The sequence below is a fragment of the Necator americanus genome, chromosome V, assembly GCF_031761385.1.
Source record: "Necator americanus strain Aroian chromosome V, whole genome shotgun sequence".
In the NCBI taxonomy this organism is placed as follows: domain Eukaryota; kingdom Metazoa; phylum Nematoda; class Chromadorea; order Rhabditida; family Ancylostomatidae; genus Necator; species Necator americanus.
This window is the reverse complement of record NC_087375.1, coordinates 36,499,400-36,515,698: the sequence shown is the minus strand read 5'-3', so window position 1 is coordinate 36,515,698 and position 16,299 is coordinate 36,499,400. Positions and strand designations below refer to the sequence as shown.

Below are 16,299 nucleotides of genomic sequence, written 5' to 3'. Positions count from 1 at the left end.
AATACGAATATTTCCGTGTGTAGTCTGTGCGGGACCCATATATTCTTCCCTATTTGGATGCTACAGGGAACAATAATTCATGTTGGAAAACTGGTATTGGTGGTTTTTTGGGCGGCTAGCGAAGAAGGTGAAATATATCATACTTTCGATTATAATTACAAAGATTGCGTTGACGACAGTCTTTGTGTTTTACCTGTTTTTATTTCACACTCATGTTTCTTTTTCATTTTACATTTGATCCATAGGAATTTCCGCGTTAATTTGAGGTCATTTTGTTGAATTTTACTATCTGTTTTCTCTGTTGTTCCTCCTTTCAGTTTTCTTTCCGTTCCGTACTGTTCCAACGCAATCTATACCCCTCGTTCTAACTCCATCCTCTTTTCGTGATGGTTTTTTTTCCTAGAAATGAGAATTTCATTCTCACTTTGTCACTTCAACTCTATGAAAAAATATTTTTACAAAAAGCGTTTTGAGATCGACTTTTAGTTGAGTTTGATTTTTTTTTGTTTCTAATCTCCTCACTTTTCCGATTCTGTGAGATCTGTGAAAAATAATTGCTTAAAAGCTATTATATTGGTTCAAAGTCTTAGCAAAGGCCACGAATTATTTATCGAAGCGTTTTGAAAACGATTTTCTTCCCAAAAAACTCAAGCGACGACCACATTGATCATACTATCGTAGTTAGTGTTGAATCACATTAATTTCGAGCAAACAGTGGTTGTATCGCTCCAGATGTCCCCGCGATAGATTGATTCCAGGCTTCGCTTAACTTTCCACCACCCGGTTTTCATGCGCTTTCAAAGGATTTCTTCTGTCAAGTATTATTTGCTTACAGTATATATGAAACCTCTCAGTTACCGGACTAAATTATCATTGGATCAAGTTTTTCCATCACTTAAGCATTCGAAGGTCAGTATTCTATTTTTCTGCACTTTCTTTTCGTGCAAATTTTACGAAAAATTATTGAGCGGATTCATTTGCTGATCTCTAAGAGATCCTAGATTTGAGATATCTGCATCAGTTTCATCTTGCGTTGTTTCTGGTTCACTTAAGCGTTATTTAATTACCTCCAGTATTCTTTCGAACCTCATTATGTTGATTGTTTTCTTTTCGAATGATTTTTTCCTCCAGGTTGTGCCCCGACGTTCCTGTTCTGTTTTCTTATCTTTTCAAGAAGTTCTTGGGTTTTTATTTTTTTTTTCATGTTTTTGCTTTCCCAAATCTTTTTTCTACATTGCGGGAAGATGTCTTTTTATTCGATCTATATGTTTCCAATTTTTTAACTCTTAAGTCGTTCTTGCGTACTATAGTCAAAACGATATGAAGCACGGACAATTGCGTAAGCAGCTGCGTTCGAAGCGGTGCGGCGAAGAAAGCTGTTGGAATCGAGGTGAGACCTCGATCGAGGTTAGAATCGAGGTGACGAACTGCAGAGATGGGTGGCGGTAACGAGGTTCCTTACACGATTCCAACCGCTACGCTCCACCGCGCCGCTTCGAGCGCAGGCGCTTTCGCAGTTGTTCGTGCTCCATGTCGTTTTGACCTAACTATACCTTACGTAATGACAGCGTAGCGAAGATTTTCACCAACATATCATATCTAAAAAAAAATGAAAGAGTTGTTCTACTCCATTCCAGAAAATGGCCACTAAAGAATATTTCGTGCCGTCTGAAGAGGTGATGACATCCATAGTGCTGCCGACAATCGTCTTCTGCATCGGTATGGTGGTGGCAATGCTTGTTGGCATCAATAAATGCAAACAATGGGAACTGGACAAAATTGTGGAGATGCGACGAACCCGTCGTGTTGTGCAACGGATAACAGCTCGGCTACGTGAGAAAAATTTCAAAACCATTCAAAGTATGTTTATCCGTCGGAGACATTCCTTTATTTTCATCCGTGATATTTGTTTGGTATGGACATTTCCTGCAGGATTTATTGATTTTCTAACATGATCTGCATCCAGGACTTTTTAGATGCTCGCAATATGCGGAAACGTGCGGCGGCGGCAAAGGCTGCAGTGAAGAAGATGAAAACCGAAGTGGCACCTCCTGTGTACTCGGCACAACAACAAGCTGTGTAGGTCTCTCTGAGAAAATTATTTCTAAATCTCTGCTTCACTGGAAGATGCGATAGCTGATACGAACTCCTTGGATTTGTCGCTAGGATGTAGAATTTAACCATCTTTTGGTTCTGCCAGAGGTTACGGTACAAACTTCAGCAGTTAGTTGTCATATTGTAATCAGAAAATGATGGATTCTTTATTAGGGATCTGTTTAACTAATTTTCAAAAACTCGGACAGAAAAAAAACAATCGAGATGGGGGTTCACAGACGCATAGCCGTTATTTTCTTTTTGTAACCGTCATTTTTGTACTTGCCAGTAGAAGAGATCGGGTCAAAACCATGAAGTTTAACTACAATTTTTGATTCCCTAAAACATTACGTTTCTTATTATTGCTTTTATTTTTATTATTTGGAAAGAAAACGAACTGAAATTTGAATGAATCTTATTTCTAAACCATTATGGTCAAATTTTATTTCCATCATTATTATTTGGAAATAAAATAAACTGAAATTCGAATGAATCCTACATAATTACTGACAGCGATCTTCAGTGGGAAATTATTGATCGATTAGACTACAAACTCTACGCGGTTTTTGGTTCCTGTTTTGTTTATTCTTTGGTTCTTACGGATCTGATAATAATTTTCCTCCATTTGTTCACTTACACTTTGTATGGTATTCTGAAGCTTAAAAAGATACAGTAATTGTTTAGATGTGGCACATCACCACCACCTTCATACGAGGATGCTTTACTGGATGAGTACTATTACGAATGTTTACCCTCTTCTAGCAGGTGAAAGTTTTTTGAACTTCTAGATGAATGCGAATATGCGAAAATTTGATCAATCTGCAACGAGAACAATTTTTATGCTGCAATAGGTGCTTGAGCGACACGGAATAACGTATTTCTGGATACTACTATTTTTTTTTAAATTTAATTCATTAGGAAGTTCACACTCCGTTTTGTTGTATTCAATGAATAAACCCTCGTAAGTCACTGAAGCCAGAAGTATGATCGTTCGAGAGAGTGGATGTTTCGAATAAGTTAGGACATCTATCACTTGGAGGGCTGCACTTTCGAGTAAATTCAAAAAATCGATAAGTAGGAAAAAATCGGCTCCTCCTAAATATCATCCGAGGTCACTCCAGCAATAGTTTCCACATTTTTTCATCACAGCTATTTATTTGTTCTGGAAGAAACAAATTCCTTCTCCCACGAGTTATGACCTCCATTTGATATTCTTCCGTCTGCATTCACAGTGAACTGCCCTTAGGCGATAATTTCAGATCATCGCATTCGATGTCCACCAATACCACCACCACCACCACCACAACCACAACCACCAGACGTGCGTCAACGCAATCGCGTGCTTCCCGACGAAATGGCCGAACAAACAGAAAAACGAGCCGGAGCAATACTCATGGAATACTTGCCGTTTGAAAATACGGTAGATCTGCGCTTTGTTATGTAGATAACACGCTCAGGAGCTTTCCGCTACCATTTTACTGGTTCATTCCAAATCCTCCAGAGACAACATACGACGAATCTGCCCTGACACTGGAATCCGTGGCAAAAACTAAAGATGGGGTTGTAGATTGTGGGTTACGGCGTGGTTCAGCTCATCTTCCCCTAATCGTCGTAAAAAAGCGGCGTGCAACTGGAATTTTAGGAAAGAAGCCGTTCTTTCCTACAATTTCAGTTGCAACGCGCCGTCCTTGTGCACGCGCCGCGTCCACGTGCGAGCGGTCGAAGATCAATGATGTCTTCTCGCCAGCCCTAACAAGTGAAACCAATGATTAGGCTGCTGAGCGGACCGGAACATGTACGTAGAGGAGCGTTCTAACGTACCTCGTAGGAATTAAAGCCGTTCCCACGCCGTTTTCTCTACGACGATCAAGGAGAGCTGAGCGGAACCACTCCGGATCCTGCAGTTTACAACCGCACTATGTTGCTCTAGCTTATCCCTGGATTTTTCCTCGGATTGGCTCACCACATCGTCAGATTCGTGCGATCCTGCCTTTACTAATAGGCATTCCTTTGGAGTTGAATATCTTATATTGATGGCGTGTTTTTAACGTGATGGTATTTTCTAGAAGCTAATAACTTTACGAAACCATTTTGTCTCTTTAGTATTTTTATTTTGATTATTTATTTTGTTGCCTTGGGCCAATTTACTGATTGGATGCATTTTTTTTGCGCCCATCCTAATTTTATTTTTATTTCTACTTTTTGTTGTAATATAGGTGATTTCTTTGCAATCGTTAGATGTTTATAGGTTTAATTTCTATAGAATTTTCTCACCAGACAAGTACGGTGGATACGAGTAAAAAATTGTATATGAGGTTGTGAATTAATGGTAACTGATGAAGATAGTGACTAGTCAATAATGACTGTTAAATCATTAGAAAAAAAAACTGGGACTTTTAAAGATTTTTATCCACATCAATAAATTCCAGGTAGTATCCGGAACGGTACTTTATGGCAGTATTGTATCCAACATTGACCGTATTTTGCAAGACATCGTGACTCATCGTTCCAAAGTCGAACGACCAAAAAACCTAGAAAAATCCCGGTCACCGAACTGGTCCTGAATATTTATGAGAAAATTTGAAAAAAAAAAAGCAGAAAAAAAGATAACCTGCTATAAATACGGCTGGCAGATGTGAGACGATATTCGCCGTTCCTTGAAATGCAGAGAATATGGCGAATGTGGCCGCTTCGCTTAGGTAGTTTGGATGTCGGCTCATGGACCAGTATCCGCTACCTTAGAAATGTGAAATCTTTGCAGGAAGAAGGAGAGAAATGTGCAAAATCACTTGGAAAATTAAAAACTCTAGAAAAAAATCTCAGGAAAAGTACCATCGGATTCAATTGTAGCCTACAAAAGAGAAAAATAAACGTTTCTTCTGCATTTTTCCCTGTGTGCTGTCTTCTGACCTTTCGATTTTGCATCCAGAATGGATAGCTTTCTGATGAATGAGGTTTTACTTTAGAAAGGGCCTTTAGTAAACAATTTGAGTAACCGGTGCCTCACAATGAGGGACCTTCCCTTAGCCCGAATCAGCCCTGTCCCACTCTGTCATTGCACGTTACTTGTTCATGTTTTATAAGTTTGCTTTTGTTTTTGTTCTTTTTTTTCTGTTTTTGTTCGATTTGAAAAAATCTGCCAGAAAATTTCTGTATAACAATAATTCCCTGCTGGAAAGAGAGTTCCAGAAAGAGCAGAATGGAAATGGGTGTGGCTAAGGTGTAGGCCACACCCCTAGATAACTTCCCTCTGATATCCCTAAATAGAAGTCTCCAAGTACTTTTCTGAGTAGACTTACAAATAATGTCAGGAAAAAAAAACAGGGAGAAAATTCCGGGAAAAATTAGAAATTTTAGGAGAAGAACCTAAGGAGAAGGAGCCCCGCCGGATTCAATTTTAAGTAATTGGAAATAACTGGGAACTAATATTTGCGCAAAAATCCACTGTTACTGAAAGAAAGGGAAAAAATTTCACGAAAATTTCATTTTTATTTATTTATTATTTATTATTATTATTATTATTTATTTTTATTTTTATTTTCATTTAGAGAAATATATTTTACAGAAATATATTCTGGGCTGAGGAGAAAAAATGGATAGAATTTTTTTTTGTTATAAAAAAAAGAGAAAAGAAAGAATAAAGAATGTGGATTCAGATCCTGAATTAGTCTAAATTCGAACGTAAAACCAACCGAGAAGCAGATTCGCTGACGTGTCACCGTTGTCATTTTTGTACTTGGCTGTGATAAAGAACGGATCAACACCATGAATTTTAATTACACCTTTTGATTTCCTGAAATAGGGTCAAGGATTCATGGAATGCAGGATGAGGATGCTCGGGAAATCCAGGAAATTACCTGAATTCATATTTTTGTTTATCAATTAGTGTTGTTAAGCAGATGAGGAATAGGGCTGCAACGGTTAGGATGCAGCATGGGACGAATGAGATCGATTTTTGTGTTTGAGCTAGAACAGCTATTGGTGAGCAATAGAGCACCGGGAAGAGCACCTATTAAGTCAATATCGATTAATACGATCATTCATCGGTTCGAATTCGAATTCGAATTGAAATTGATGGTCTGGAAGCGAGACGGAACCTACCATATCACTCCATAATTTATAAAAACCACAATTTGCGCATTTATAGTCGAGCGAGTTTAACGCCAAATACTCCGTCCAATGATATTTCACAATGTAAACCATTTGTACAATACTGCATCCAATTAAACCTTCTAAAAAAATTATTGATTACTCCGGAAAAATCTGTTCTTTGTTGTCAGGAACTCACTAGACACTTTTCCATACATATTTCTTTGGTAGTACACGGCTGAAATGATGAACAGAGGCCAAAGGACGAGCGTAACCCGGGACCGGACAAAATGTTTGATGTCAATGTCGAGCACAGATGGATGCAGTTCAACACCAAAGCAAAATTCGGATATTGTTGTGACTGAAACACAGGAAATGAATTTGAGTTTTTGAATTTTCCAGAACAAAAAAAATCTCAAACATGATGTGATATATGAGAAAAGAGGCGGTAATTGAAACGTATTTTTGACCGCATTAACCCCAAAAGCTCTTATCTCTCGGATTTTGTTATTTTCCTTGTATAGCACGCTATTTGATTCTGCTTCATTGGATATTGGACTTTATTTTTCTTCCTTTTTGACAGGGAGATCAGGAACGAGCCCGATTTTGACTTCCAAAATTCCAGAACTTTTCCCAAAATTCTAGGAGAGCCACAGATTCCGAAATTTCGAAATTTTCGCCACCTTTAAGCTTCTGATTTTTCGGTCACCGCAAAAAAAAAAAACACGGAAAATTAGAAGTGTAGAGGATCCTTCTTTTTTCTACTTCCTACTATATTTTCATAGAGTCGCTGATGGTGTGTGTAACCTGTATTACAAAATGGTATTGGCGGGTGTAGCGCAGTCGGTTAGAGGTTCCGCTTCCTGCACGATCGACCGATCGGAGGTTCGAATCCGCCCTAGTGCTCACCAAACCCTTCCTCCCTCCGGGGTCAATAAATTGGTGCCAGACCTGTCCGGGAGGATAAAAACGCTGACTTGGCACATCGGCCAGCCACCGCAAGTCATTGTACGGGCCATTTACAAGTTACACGTAAATCTCAAACGATTCTGAATTGAAGTGAACGTGAGGGCGCAGGTCCCAAACGGATTGATCGACGCCAGACACTTTATCCACTTTATCCTTTTATCCACTATGAATGTTTACTACAGTATCCTAGCCCTCAAAGATCAATTTTTACCCGCGAAATATAGAAAAAAATAACTGGCTAAGCTGAGAATTTTGTGTCTATATGGATTGGTGAGGTAGGAAAAAAAGAAAAATAAGACACGGCGACGACGAAATAGGATCGGTCTAGATATTTAGGAGGCGTAGGAAAAATATTATGGTTTGGTTCGAAAAAAAAATATAATTAAAATTCACCTACCATTGTAGTAATCACCGCATCGATATGTGATCAACATGAATAAAAATATCGTAATACAAACGGTGGCAAGACACATAATTATAGATGAAAAGTGAATAAATACAAGATCATGTCGATAGATTCCCAATCCACTGCCCATCACATACAGTAGACAGAGAAGAAGACAGGAACTAAAACCGTTCACTGACGTACGAATGTCACCTGAAGGACCACAAAGTGAGTTCTGGGGGAAATTTCCATTTTTCAGCGAGAGAAAAAGAAAATTCGTCACTTTTAAATCCATCAGATATAAAGAAATTAGTGTTTATGAATGAATTAGTATTTAAATTAATTATGAATTATTAAATTATAGAAATTAGTATTTATGTCATTGAAATGAAAAATACTATGATAATCTTCGACCCCCATTTAAATAAGTTCCTAAGTAGAGGGTTTAAAAAAATCAATCTCGATCAATCGATTTAATATCCTTACGGAGAAAAGAGTAAGCATATACTTCTTCCTGCTGTAGCAGAAGAATGACCTGCCACCCCTTATGCTTTGAAGGGCCAGTCTTGTTGTGTAAAAAAAAATTAATTAAAAGACTTGTAAATTTCTACTGAGCTCTGTCTGCATCTTGTTTTTGTTTTATGGCACAACTGTAGGTGTTTTCAATAAATAAATAAATAAATATTTTGAAAAAAATCTAGAAATATTAAGCTTTGCTGTATTTTATAGAACCTCCTTAATTGGAATGTTTTGCTTAACTTTTGCTTTGAGTAATTTCTCGCAAGGTTCATATTTTTGCGTGGCTGCGATAGTGATCGCATTGTTGTTTTTAGCGGATACCTATTACACTTTGATTGCTTAAGGGCATATACACTTTGATTGCTTAAGGGCATATAATGTGGCTATGGAGTTTTTTTTTTGCTTTATTTTGACCCCGTAACTGAGCACTTCAAAAATCTAAGGTATTCACATTACTGTCGTCAATCTCAGGTTGAGGTTCCCAAAAAAAAATCTCTCCTAAAAATCTCTATTAAATAATTCTAAAAGTCCTCAAAAAATTTCTCTCACCAAAGGAAAGCACTGAAAATTACTATACCATTTACCATGATAGTGTACCATACTAGAAAATGAAAAAAAAAATTCTATCGTTTTCATCTTCCATAACTAAAAAAATTCCCAGAAATTTTAATTTATGCATCGTAACTTGATGCCCAGAGTTACTCACCTTCGCTGTGAGATCGTAAACCATTAAGAAAATTTAATATGAGGTGGCAAACCATTAAAAAAATATATATAAAACAAAGCGAAGAGGAAAAATTCCTCTGACAGACAGTTCTAAATAGCATTTAGCATGTCTTTCGATTTTTTTAAAAAGATTTTTTCTACAATGTTTAGAAAGAGTAGTTTTTTTTTAAAGTTGTATCTAGCTCCTCACCAGCCGCTAATTTTTTAATTAATTTTTTTTGCCAAGGCCTAAAACGTGAGCGTGGTATTCCATCAAAAGCCTTGTGGACATGAGCCACTAGAAATAATAAGCTAACCAGTTGAAAAATTAATTATTTTTGGAATTATAATTAGATCAAGCGCGAATATTTGACAGATGCACTCTACATCTGATTTCTTGTTTTGACAAAGGGTTTTTACGCTCATTCCGAGCGGATGCGTAGCGAGTGCGTAACAAGTAACGGTGGAACCGTAACGCAACGAACCACGGGGTCGGTATCCTTCGTAGGAATCAGGTAATCAACCAGGTTATCCGAAAATTTTCATCACTTCACCAACCAACGTGGGCGGAGCCCTAGCAACGGGATCGCAATCACCTGCGAGCACTTAAAAATCGCATCGTCGCGTAAGCAATCAATAACGCAATGTTGGACTATAAAACAGTAATTTTAGCTCAAACAGCTTTCAGATGCGATAACGGACCTCCGAGTCTCAGTGCAACGCTGTGAGCTCGGATAAGTTGCTCACAGAGTGTACAGAGTAGTAGGGAAGGAGAGGGGGGGGGGGGAAGCGTCCCAGATCCTGGAGGCCTTGGAAAGCGAAACTAGTGGTGCTACTAAAAAAAATAACTGCTCTGAAGAATGTTGAATGAACAAAAATTTAGATCCATTCGTAGATATTACTCGTGTATGATTAAGTACATTATTTTTATTTTAAATTATTTTTTTTACTATCACTGATGAACCTTGATTTTTCAGGGTCTGACGTCTAACGCTGAAACGTTAGTTAACACAGATAGATCAATACTTAACTTGGTTACAATTCAAGTAAATCAGTTTGAAAAAAGCAATGCATCATTTTAATATTTTATTTTATTTATTTCATTATTATTTATTTTATTTATTATTATTATTTATTTATTTTATATTCATTTTTCTTTGTTCAAGTAAATCAGTTTGAAAAAAGCAAAGCATCATTTTAATGTTTTATTTTATTTATTTTATTATTATTTATTTTATTATTATTTATTTATTATTATTTATTTATTTTATGTTCATTTTTATTTGTTCAAGCAAATCAGTTAGAAAAAAGCAATGCATCATTTTAATATTTTATTTTATTTATTTTATTATTATTTAGTTTATTTACTTATTGTTATTTATTTTATTTATCATTATTTATTTTATTTATTTATTTTACAATCATTTTTATTTCATATTTATATTTAAAATAAAAAAATTATATATTTATTTTTTATTTATTTCATATTTAAAACATTTTTTTTTTTTGAAAAAAAGTGAAAGGCTTCCCTGAAATGTGTTGAAAATAAGCACTTACCGCTTGATCTTAGTAGATACACGGTGTCATGAGGTAAAATCCAATGAAAAATTAATTGCAACGAAAGAAAGACCATAGTGAATTTCCATGCCGTTATATCGAATAACGGTGGCAGTAGAGCTAAGAGGTACGGTCTCGTCAACAATGCAGAAATTGCCTGAAAAATTCCCCTCTAATCAGGATCCGGAATCAGAAGGATTTCAAGTTTTCCGGAGCTAAATATACAGGGTGGTCCATATGAGGTGTGATGCAAGAAAAAACAATTTTACAACATTTACAAATTACGCGTGACAACAATTTTACATTTTTTTTTATCATTTTTAAAGCTGATTTCTATTCCTGTTAACCTAAATGACTTTTCATTTAAGGTTATGGACCTCAACTTTACACCAAATAAGAATTATTTTTTTCTAAATTCAATAGTCACAAAATTTTACATAAAATCACATCATCTGACATTCAAAATGACCGCTTTTAGCTTTAATATAAACATTTAATATCTTCCGGAAATTTTTGTGAGGATGCGCACGATCATTTCCCGTAGCTCATACCTTCTCCAGGACTTTTTTCAGCAAATCCAATGACTTGTACTTAAAAAAGCAGGATTTTTGCTCTAAAACTGAACCAGACGGGAAAATTCTAAGAGTTGAGCTCGGGCTTGGAGTTTGAGGACCAAACACTTACGTCAAGAAAAAAGAAAGAAAAACAAAAAAAAAAAGAAAAATTCGTCTGAGACCACTCCAGTGTCTTCTTTGCACCGTGGGCTCGCGTCCAATTTTGCAGAAAGGTCCAGTAAGTGTCCTTACCGGTTTCTTTGAAAACGGAAAATAAATCAACGCATCCCTGGATTTTCCAAAAAAAGATATTCCCACCAGAGTTCATGTGGACCACCCTGCGTATGATCCTTGAGAGGTTTCCGTATGAGACCTGCATAAAATATTGGATGGCCCGTGTTGACCCATCGCCACAATTCACTCCTGGATGCTCCCGCATGAGTGTTTTCAAAACAGCGGGACAAATTTCGCGTTGATTTGCTCAGAGACAAATATTTACGTATAGGCTAGTTGTTGGATTAGGCTGACAATCACTTTTCGGATACAGGTAAGCAAGAACTGCCATACACTACCGGAACTATTTTAATTTTTCTGATTTTCTTCCAATACTTCTAATTGTGTGAAATTTTTCTCTATTCATTCATACTAAAAGGTGTCAGAATAGAGTTTCTAGATTTCTTATAAAATTTCTACGTTCGTAGCAACCTCACAAATCCAAATTCAATTATCCAAGGAATTAGATAAGGATGCATGTTAGGATTGTTCTCTCAGTAGAATCAGTGACTAGGGGGAATGTTATCCTTAATCTAATAATGAGAAAAATCGGAAAATCAAAAAGAAACTAGTAGGAAAACACTGACGCAAAGACGATAACATTTTTCTTTGTGTATAATGTACATACCCGAAAATTTTCCACTACTTGCTATTCAACCCAGAAACTTTCCAGGACTTACTATTCAACCCACAGTTTTTTCTATTAAATCGTGAACGGAAAAGAAGAGGACTTGTAGGAAAAAAAGAGAAAGAAATCATTTCCCATTGTTCTAAATAGGCTCTTAGACAAAAAAACGTCCTCGATCTACTACAAAAAAAAAGTTTTATTTCTGGAGCAGCGATGTCAACGAGGAATATCAGGGCGGCATCATAAATTTCCCTTCAAAATTCTCCTCCATAGATTCTATCCTCCAAGGGGTCGTCATTTTAATTTCTCAGAAAGAAAAAAAAAGAAGAAAGGAAAAAAAACTACCACATTCTGCTATGTAATGAGTAGTAGTAGCTAGTAAAGGTTTTTTTAAAATTTCATTTTAATTTCATTTTAATTTTAATTTAATTTTTTTAATTGATTTTAATTTCTCAGAAGACGAAAAAAGGGAACACAGAGAAGAACCGCATTCTGCTATGTGTAAAGAGTAGCAACATTTAGTAGAGTTTTTTTTTTTGAAAAATTCCAGAAAAATTGACTCACCGAACCAAGATTACTTTGATGTTGATAAATTACGAATAAATAGAAGAACGAGAACGTCGGTAAAGCAATAATTAAGCATAAAACCAGCTCCGTTGATACTTGTTGCCTCTGAAAAAAAGAATAAAATTTTTTCCAGGAAATTTCAAAATTCCTAGAGATGCGAACTATGACTACTACTAACTCAAATAACTTTTCGGTGCTGAACACATACATATGTTTCGCTGTTTATGCGCAATGTGATGCACCGATGACTCACGCGCGATATTCGCACATGTACGTTTTTTTCTTTTTTGAACGAAAAGATTTAAATTAGGATTTCTTTTTGCGAATATTCTTGACCGTTTGCAGCAATATCGTTGGGAAATTTTAAAAAATTCAGAAGTGTAGCTAAATGTTCCCCGTGGCCGGGTTTATACTCCTTGGCGATCAGGTTTATACTCCGTTATATTTCTTCGAAATTGGAAAAAAAACGAGTTTCGTGGACACTTTGCGGTTAGCGGAGCGTAATAAAATCCACAAATAAGCTAGAATAAAAACAGATTCTCCTGGAACTCCTGTGGAATTCACACTTTCACGATTTCCCCAACTTTTTCAGTGTTCATCGAATCGAAACCACTTCACTGCTGACTTCAGACTATGTTTGTTTAGATCGTGGATTTTTTTTTGTGTAGTGTGACGCAACACGGAGAGAGAATTCAAAAAATCCACGAGAACTAAAACAACTGAAAATTCAAACTTATTTTTGAATTTTAATAATTAACCCAAAGTATTATATTACTACTTAATTTTTTATTTTATTTTAATTCAACTTAGAAAACAAAATGTTTCATAGTTTGTAAACAAACAAAGACGAAACAAAATAGGGCGAAAATGAGAGAAAAACAACAATTGTTATTATTATTAAAAAATAAAATATTATTAAACAAATTAATATTGATAATAATAAAATATTTAGCGAAATTATATTGAAAGGAGTCTCATGCCAAGAAAATCAATAAGCGAAAAGTAGTGGAATACCGAAGCGCATGCTTCCGAATGAGAAGGTCATAATTTTTCTTTTAACCAGTAATTTTAATTCCGAATTCCTCAAAATACTCAAAAGTGCCTCAAATCACCTTGCAAGCAATGACTAAATGGTTAAAAACTTAAATTAGGCCATACAAGAGTTTCCAAAAGTCGTTATCGGGAGTTATTTTACCCGAACAATTCACTATGGCTTTTTTCTTTGCTTTTTTTCAACTTTTACTTTACTTTACGTTACTTTTTTTCTTTAATGATCCGAAATGAAAAAAGAAAGCTCAATCAACCAACTCATTCGACCACTCCACTTGTGTACTTTGCCCATTATAAACTATAAACAAAAAAAAAACCAAAAAAAAAGAAAACTATAAACATGTATTTTCCATAAAGATGGTCATAAGAGCGATTTGGTGATAGTTTACCGAAATTTCCTTTTCTTTTTGTCGTAGATGGGGTTCTGGATGCGATTTTCGCGAAGAGGATTGCCGCCTATTTTTACTGGGTTTTTTTCCTTTTTTTGAAATTTAATAACAGAATTAATTAGAGAAATTAAAGTGTAATAATGAACACAACACGTTTCACTTTAAAAAATACAAAAAAGTAAAAAATAAGAATTTACCATTAAAGCCGCTTGAATAGCGTGAATATCCTTGGATGAGATGCTGCTTCGTCGTAAACTGGAGTTCGATCCGGCGAGGCTCGTTCGTCTTAATATTCGTTGCTGCATTGTCGTATAAAAACTGTAAAAAGAACTTCGAACAGATGTTGGGAGGGCGGAGTCGAGTGGTTGGCGGTGTGTCCGGAAAAAATCCGGAAACGCTATTACGATTTTGAGGTGATTGAGGACGGTGAAGTTTGAGGTAGGAGATGATGGAAAAGGCGACGAGAAAAATATTTTGGAACAGGCAGGGAAAAAAGAAGAAATTTGGATGGTAACTCAAAAAGTCAAAAGAAAGTTCGGGAATAATCAATTTTTCGCGGGATCCTGGAGACTGATATCGGAACGAGGAGAAGAACGGAGTTACCCGAGGTGCACCTACACACACTCACTCCCTCACACTCACATACGCCCGCACAACCCCACTGCTGTTGCCGTCCGCTTTTTTTCCCCGGTGCTAACGCACTCTACAACCATTTGTCTCCAACGATTCAAGTGATAAAGTGCTTGGATGTGAAGAAGGAGGCGGCGCGCACGGAACGCAGCACGACGCACGCACCACCACCTTTTCACACCGCCTGCCTCTGCGCCTCACGAACGCTCGTCCTCTCTTTTCACACGCCTCGCCACTGACGCCGCTCCCTCGTTCTACTGGTCCTTGTTCGGAACCTCCTTCCCTCTTTTTCTGCTGTGGTGTTTGTTTGTATTTGTTTATGTTGTTGACTGGTGTGAACCCAATTTCTGTGGAAGAATCGCCTTTTCAGAAAACTCTTCAGTGATTCGTCAACTAATCAAAAAATTTGGGGAACAGTTCTCGTGCAACCAGTAAAACTCGAGTTCCTCGACTTCTGGAATAAAATGGAAGTTTCCGAACTTACGCAGTGTCATATTTTATTTTTAAACTAGAATTTTAACTTCCTATAATCACCAACAAAATAAAATAATAAAATAAAATAATAATAAAATAATATAGTAATAAAATAAATACATTAATTTAAAAAAATGAATGAAAATAAGTGAATAGTAATAGTAACAATAAAAAAAGGTGAAAATATGAACGGATTGACGTTATTGTTAATATTAATTGATGAGCAGCAGAAAAATAAGCAAAATAAAGAAGATGGACCAAAATGAGAACTAATCTTTTTTCAAAAAAAGAATTTCATTGAAAAAAAATCACGAAGAGAAGAAAGAGGGGACCGATGGTGATAAAGAAAGTATCGCAGAAAAAAAAACGAAAGAGTATAAGTGATTGAATTACAATCGACGGAATTTTCTCGGACGATTTCCTATATCCTGTGATCCTGTAATGACGATATGGGAAATAGATGGTCTCGATGGTTCCAATTCTGTGGAATTTTCCGTGGTTTATTCACCCGAGTGCTGTAAATGTTCTGGAAAATCTTTCTTCTTTGACTGTAACTTCAACATTTCATAGAGTGACAATACAAGGCGTCCTCGTTACTTTTTATGCCATACTTAAGGTGGTTATGGATAAAATTTTCTTTTTCTCCCTTATTTGATTGTTTCAAGTAAGAGAGGTGAGCTAAAAGCTTCACGGATGAGGTGAACGGGAAAGATTTTCTGCGGAGGATATCACACAACACTAAAATTTAACGTTTATTCATTGAGAATCACATTATTTCCTTAAATAAACGAGGAGGTTATTCCGTAAGTGTAAATTAGGCATCAAGTATTAATATTAATTTAGTTGTTAAGTTGATTATTAATGATAAAATAATAAAAATTAAAATAATTGTTGATTATTGACGGATGTAGTGTAGCGGTTAGAGGTTCCTCTGCCTGCACGATCGATCGGTGGTTCGAATCCGCCCTGGTGCTGACTAAGCCTTTCGTCTCTCCGGTGTCGATAAATTGATACCAGACTTGTCTGGGAGGATAAAAACACTGACTTGACACATCGGCCAGCCCCCCGTAACCCATTGTAGGCCAGTTACACGTTCGTAAACCTCAAATGATTCTGAGTTGACGTGAATGTGGGGGCGCAGGTGGGTCCCAAACGGATTGATTGACGCCGGATTGACTTTATCCACGCTATCCTTTGTCCTTCATAATAAATCGTGGATAACATTTCATATTTTATGAACGACACACTGTTTGTGTTAAGCAGATGTTCTCCGTAGAAAAAAAAGTGCCCGCAAAGACGAGAGTCAACTAAATATATCTCCGGGTTTCTGGACTAATATCCGATATTTTGAACTATAAAACGTTATTCTTAGCGTCCACAGCAAAATTCAAACCTAAACTTTAAATTTTATGGTTT

General features: G+C 36.3%; 2 protein-coding genes across 3 annotated transcripts; one reads left to right on the top strand and one right to left on the bottom strand.

Annotated features, from left to right (window-relative positions):
* Positions 1-1,640: 1,640 nt before the first annotated feature.
* On the top strand, positions 1,641-3,622 carry RB195_016278 (uncharacterized protein; the record flags this gene model as incomplete). Of its 2 annotated transcripts, XM_064207362.1 has the most annotated exons (6): positions 1,641-1,860; positions 1,977-2,079; positions 2,779-2,859; positions 3,354-3,415; positions 3,465-3,514; positions 3,596-3,622. In XM_064207362.1, the coding sequence occupies 6 exons, from the start codon at positions 1,641-1,643 to the stop codon at positions 3,620-3,622; spliced, it is 543 nt and encodes a 180-aa protein (XP_064063242.1). The 2 variants fall into 2 exon arrangements, with proteins under 2 accessions (XP_064063242.1, XP_064063243.1); XM_064207361.1 differs by lacking the exon at positions 3,596-3,622 and having other exon boundaries at positions 3,354-3,507.
* Positions 3,623-4,509: 887 nt separating this feature from the next.
* On the bottom strand, positions 4,510-14,084 carry RB195_016277 (uncharacterized protein; the record flags this gene model as incomplete). Its single annotated transcript, XM_064207360.1, has 10 exons — positions 4,510-4,625; positions 4,706-4,831; positions 5,787-5,887; positions 5,952-6,103; positions 6,196-6,326; positions 6,383-6,544; positions 7,550-7,750; positions 10,319-10,475; positions 12,338-12,445; positions 13,977-14,084. The coding sequence occupies 10 exons, from the start codon at positions 14,082-14,084 to the stop codon at positions 4,510-4,512; spliced, it is 1,362 nt and encodes a 453-aa protein (XP_064063241.1).
* Between the last annotated feature and the right edge of the window lie 2,215 nt (positions 14,085-16,299).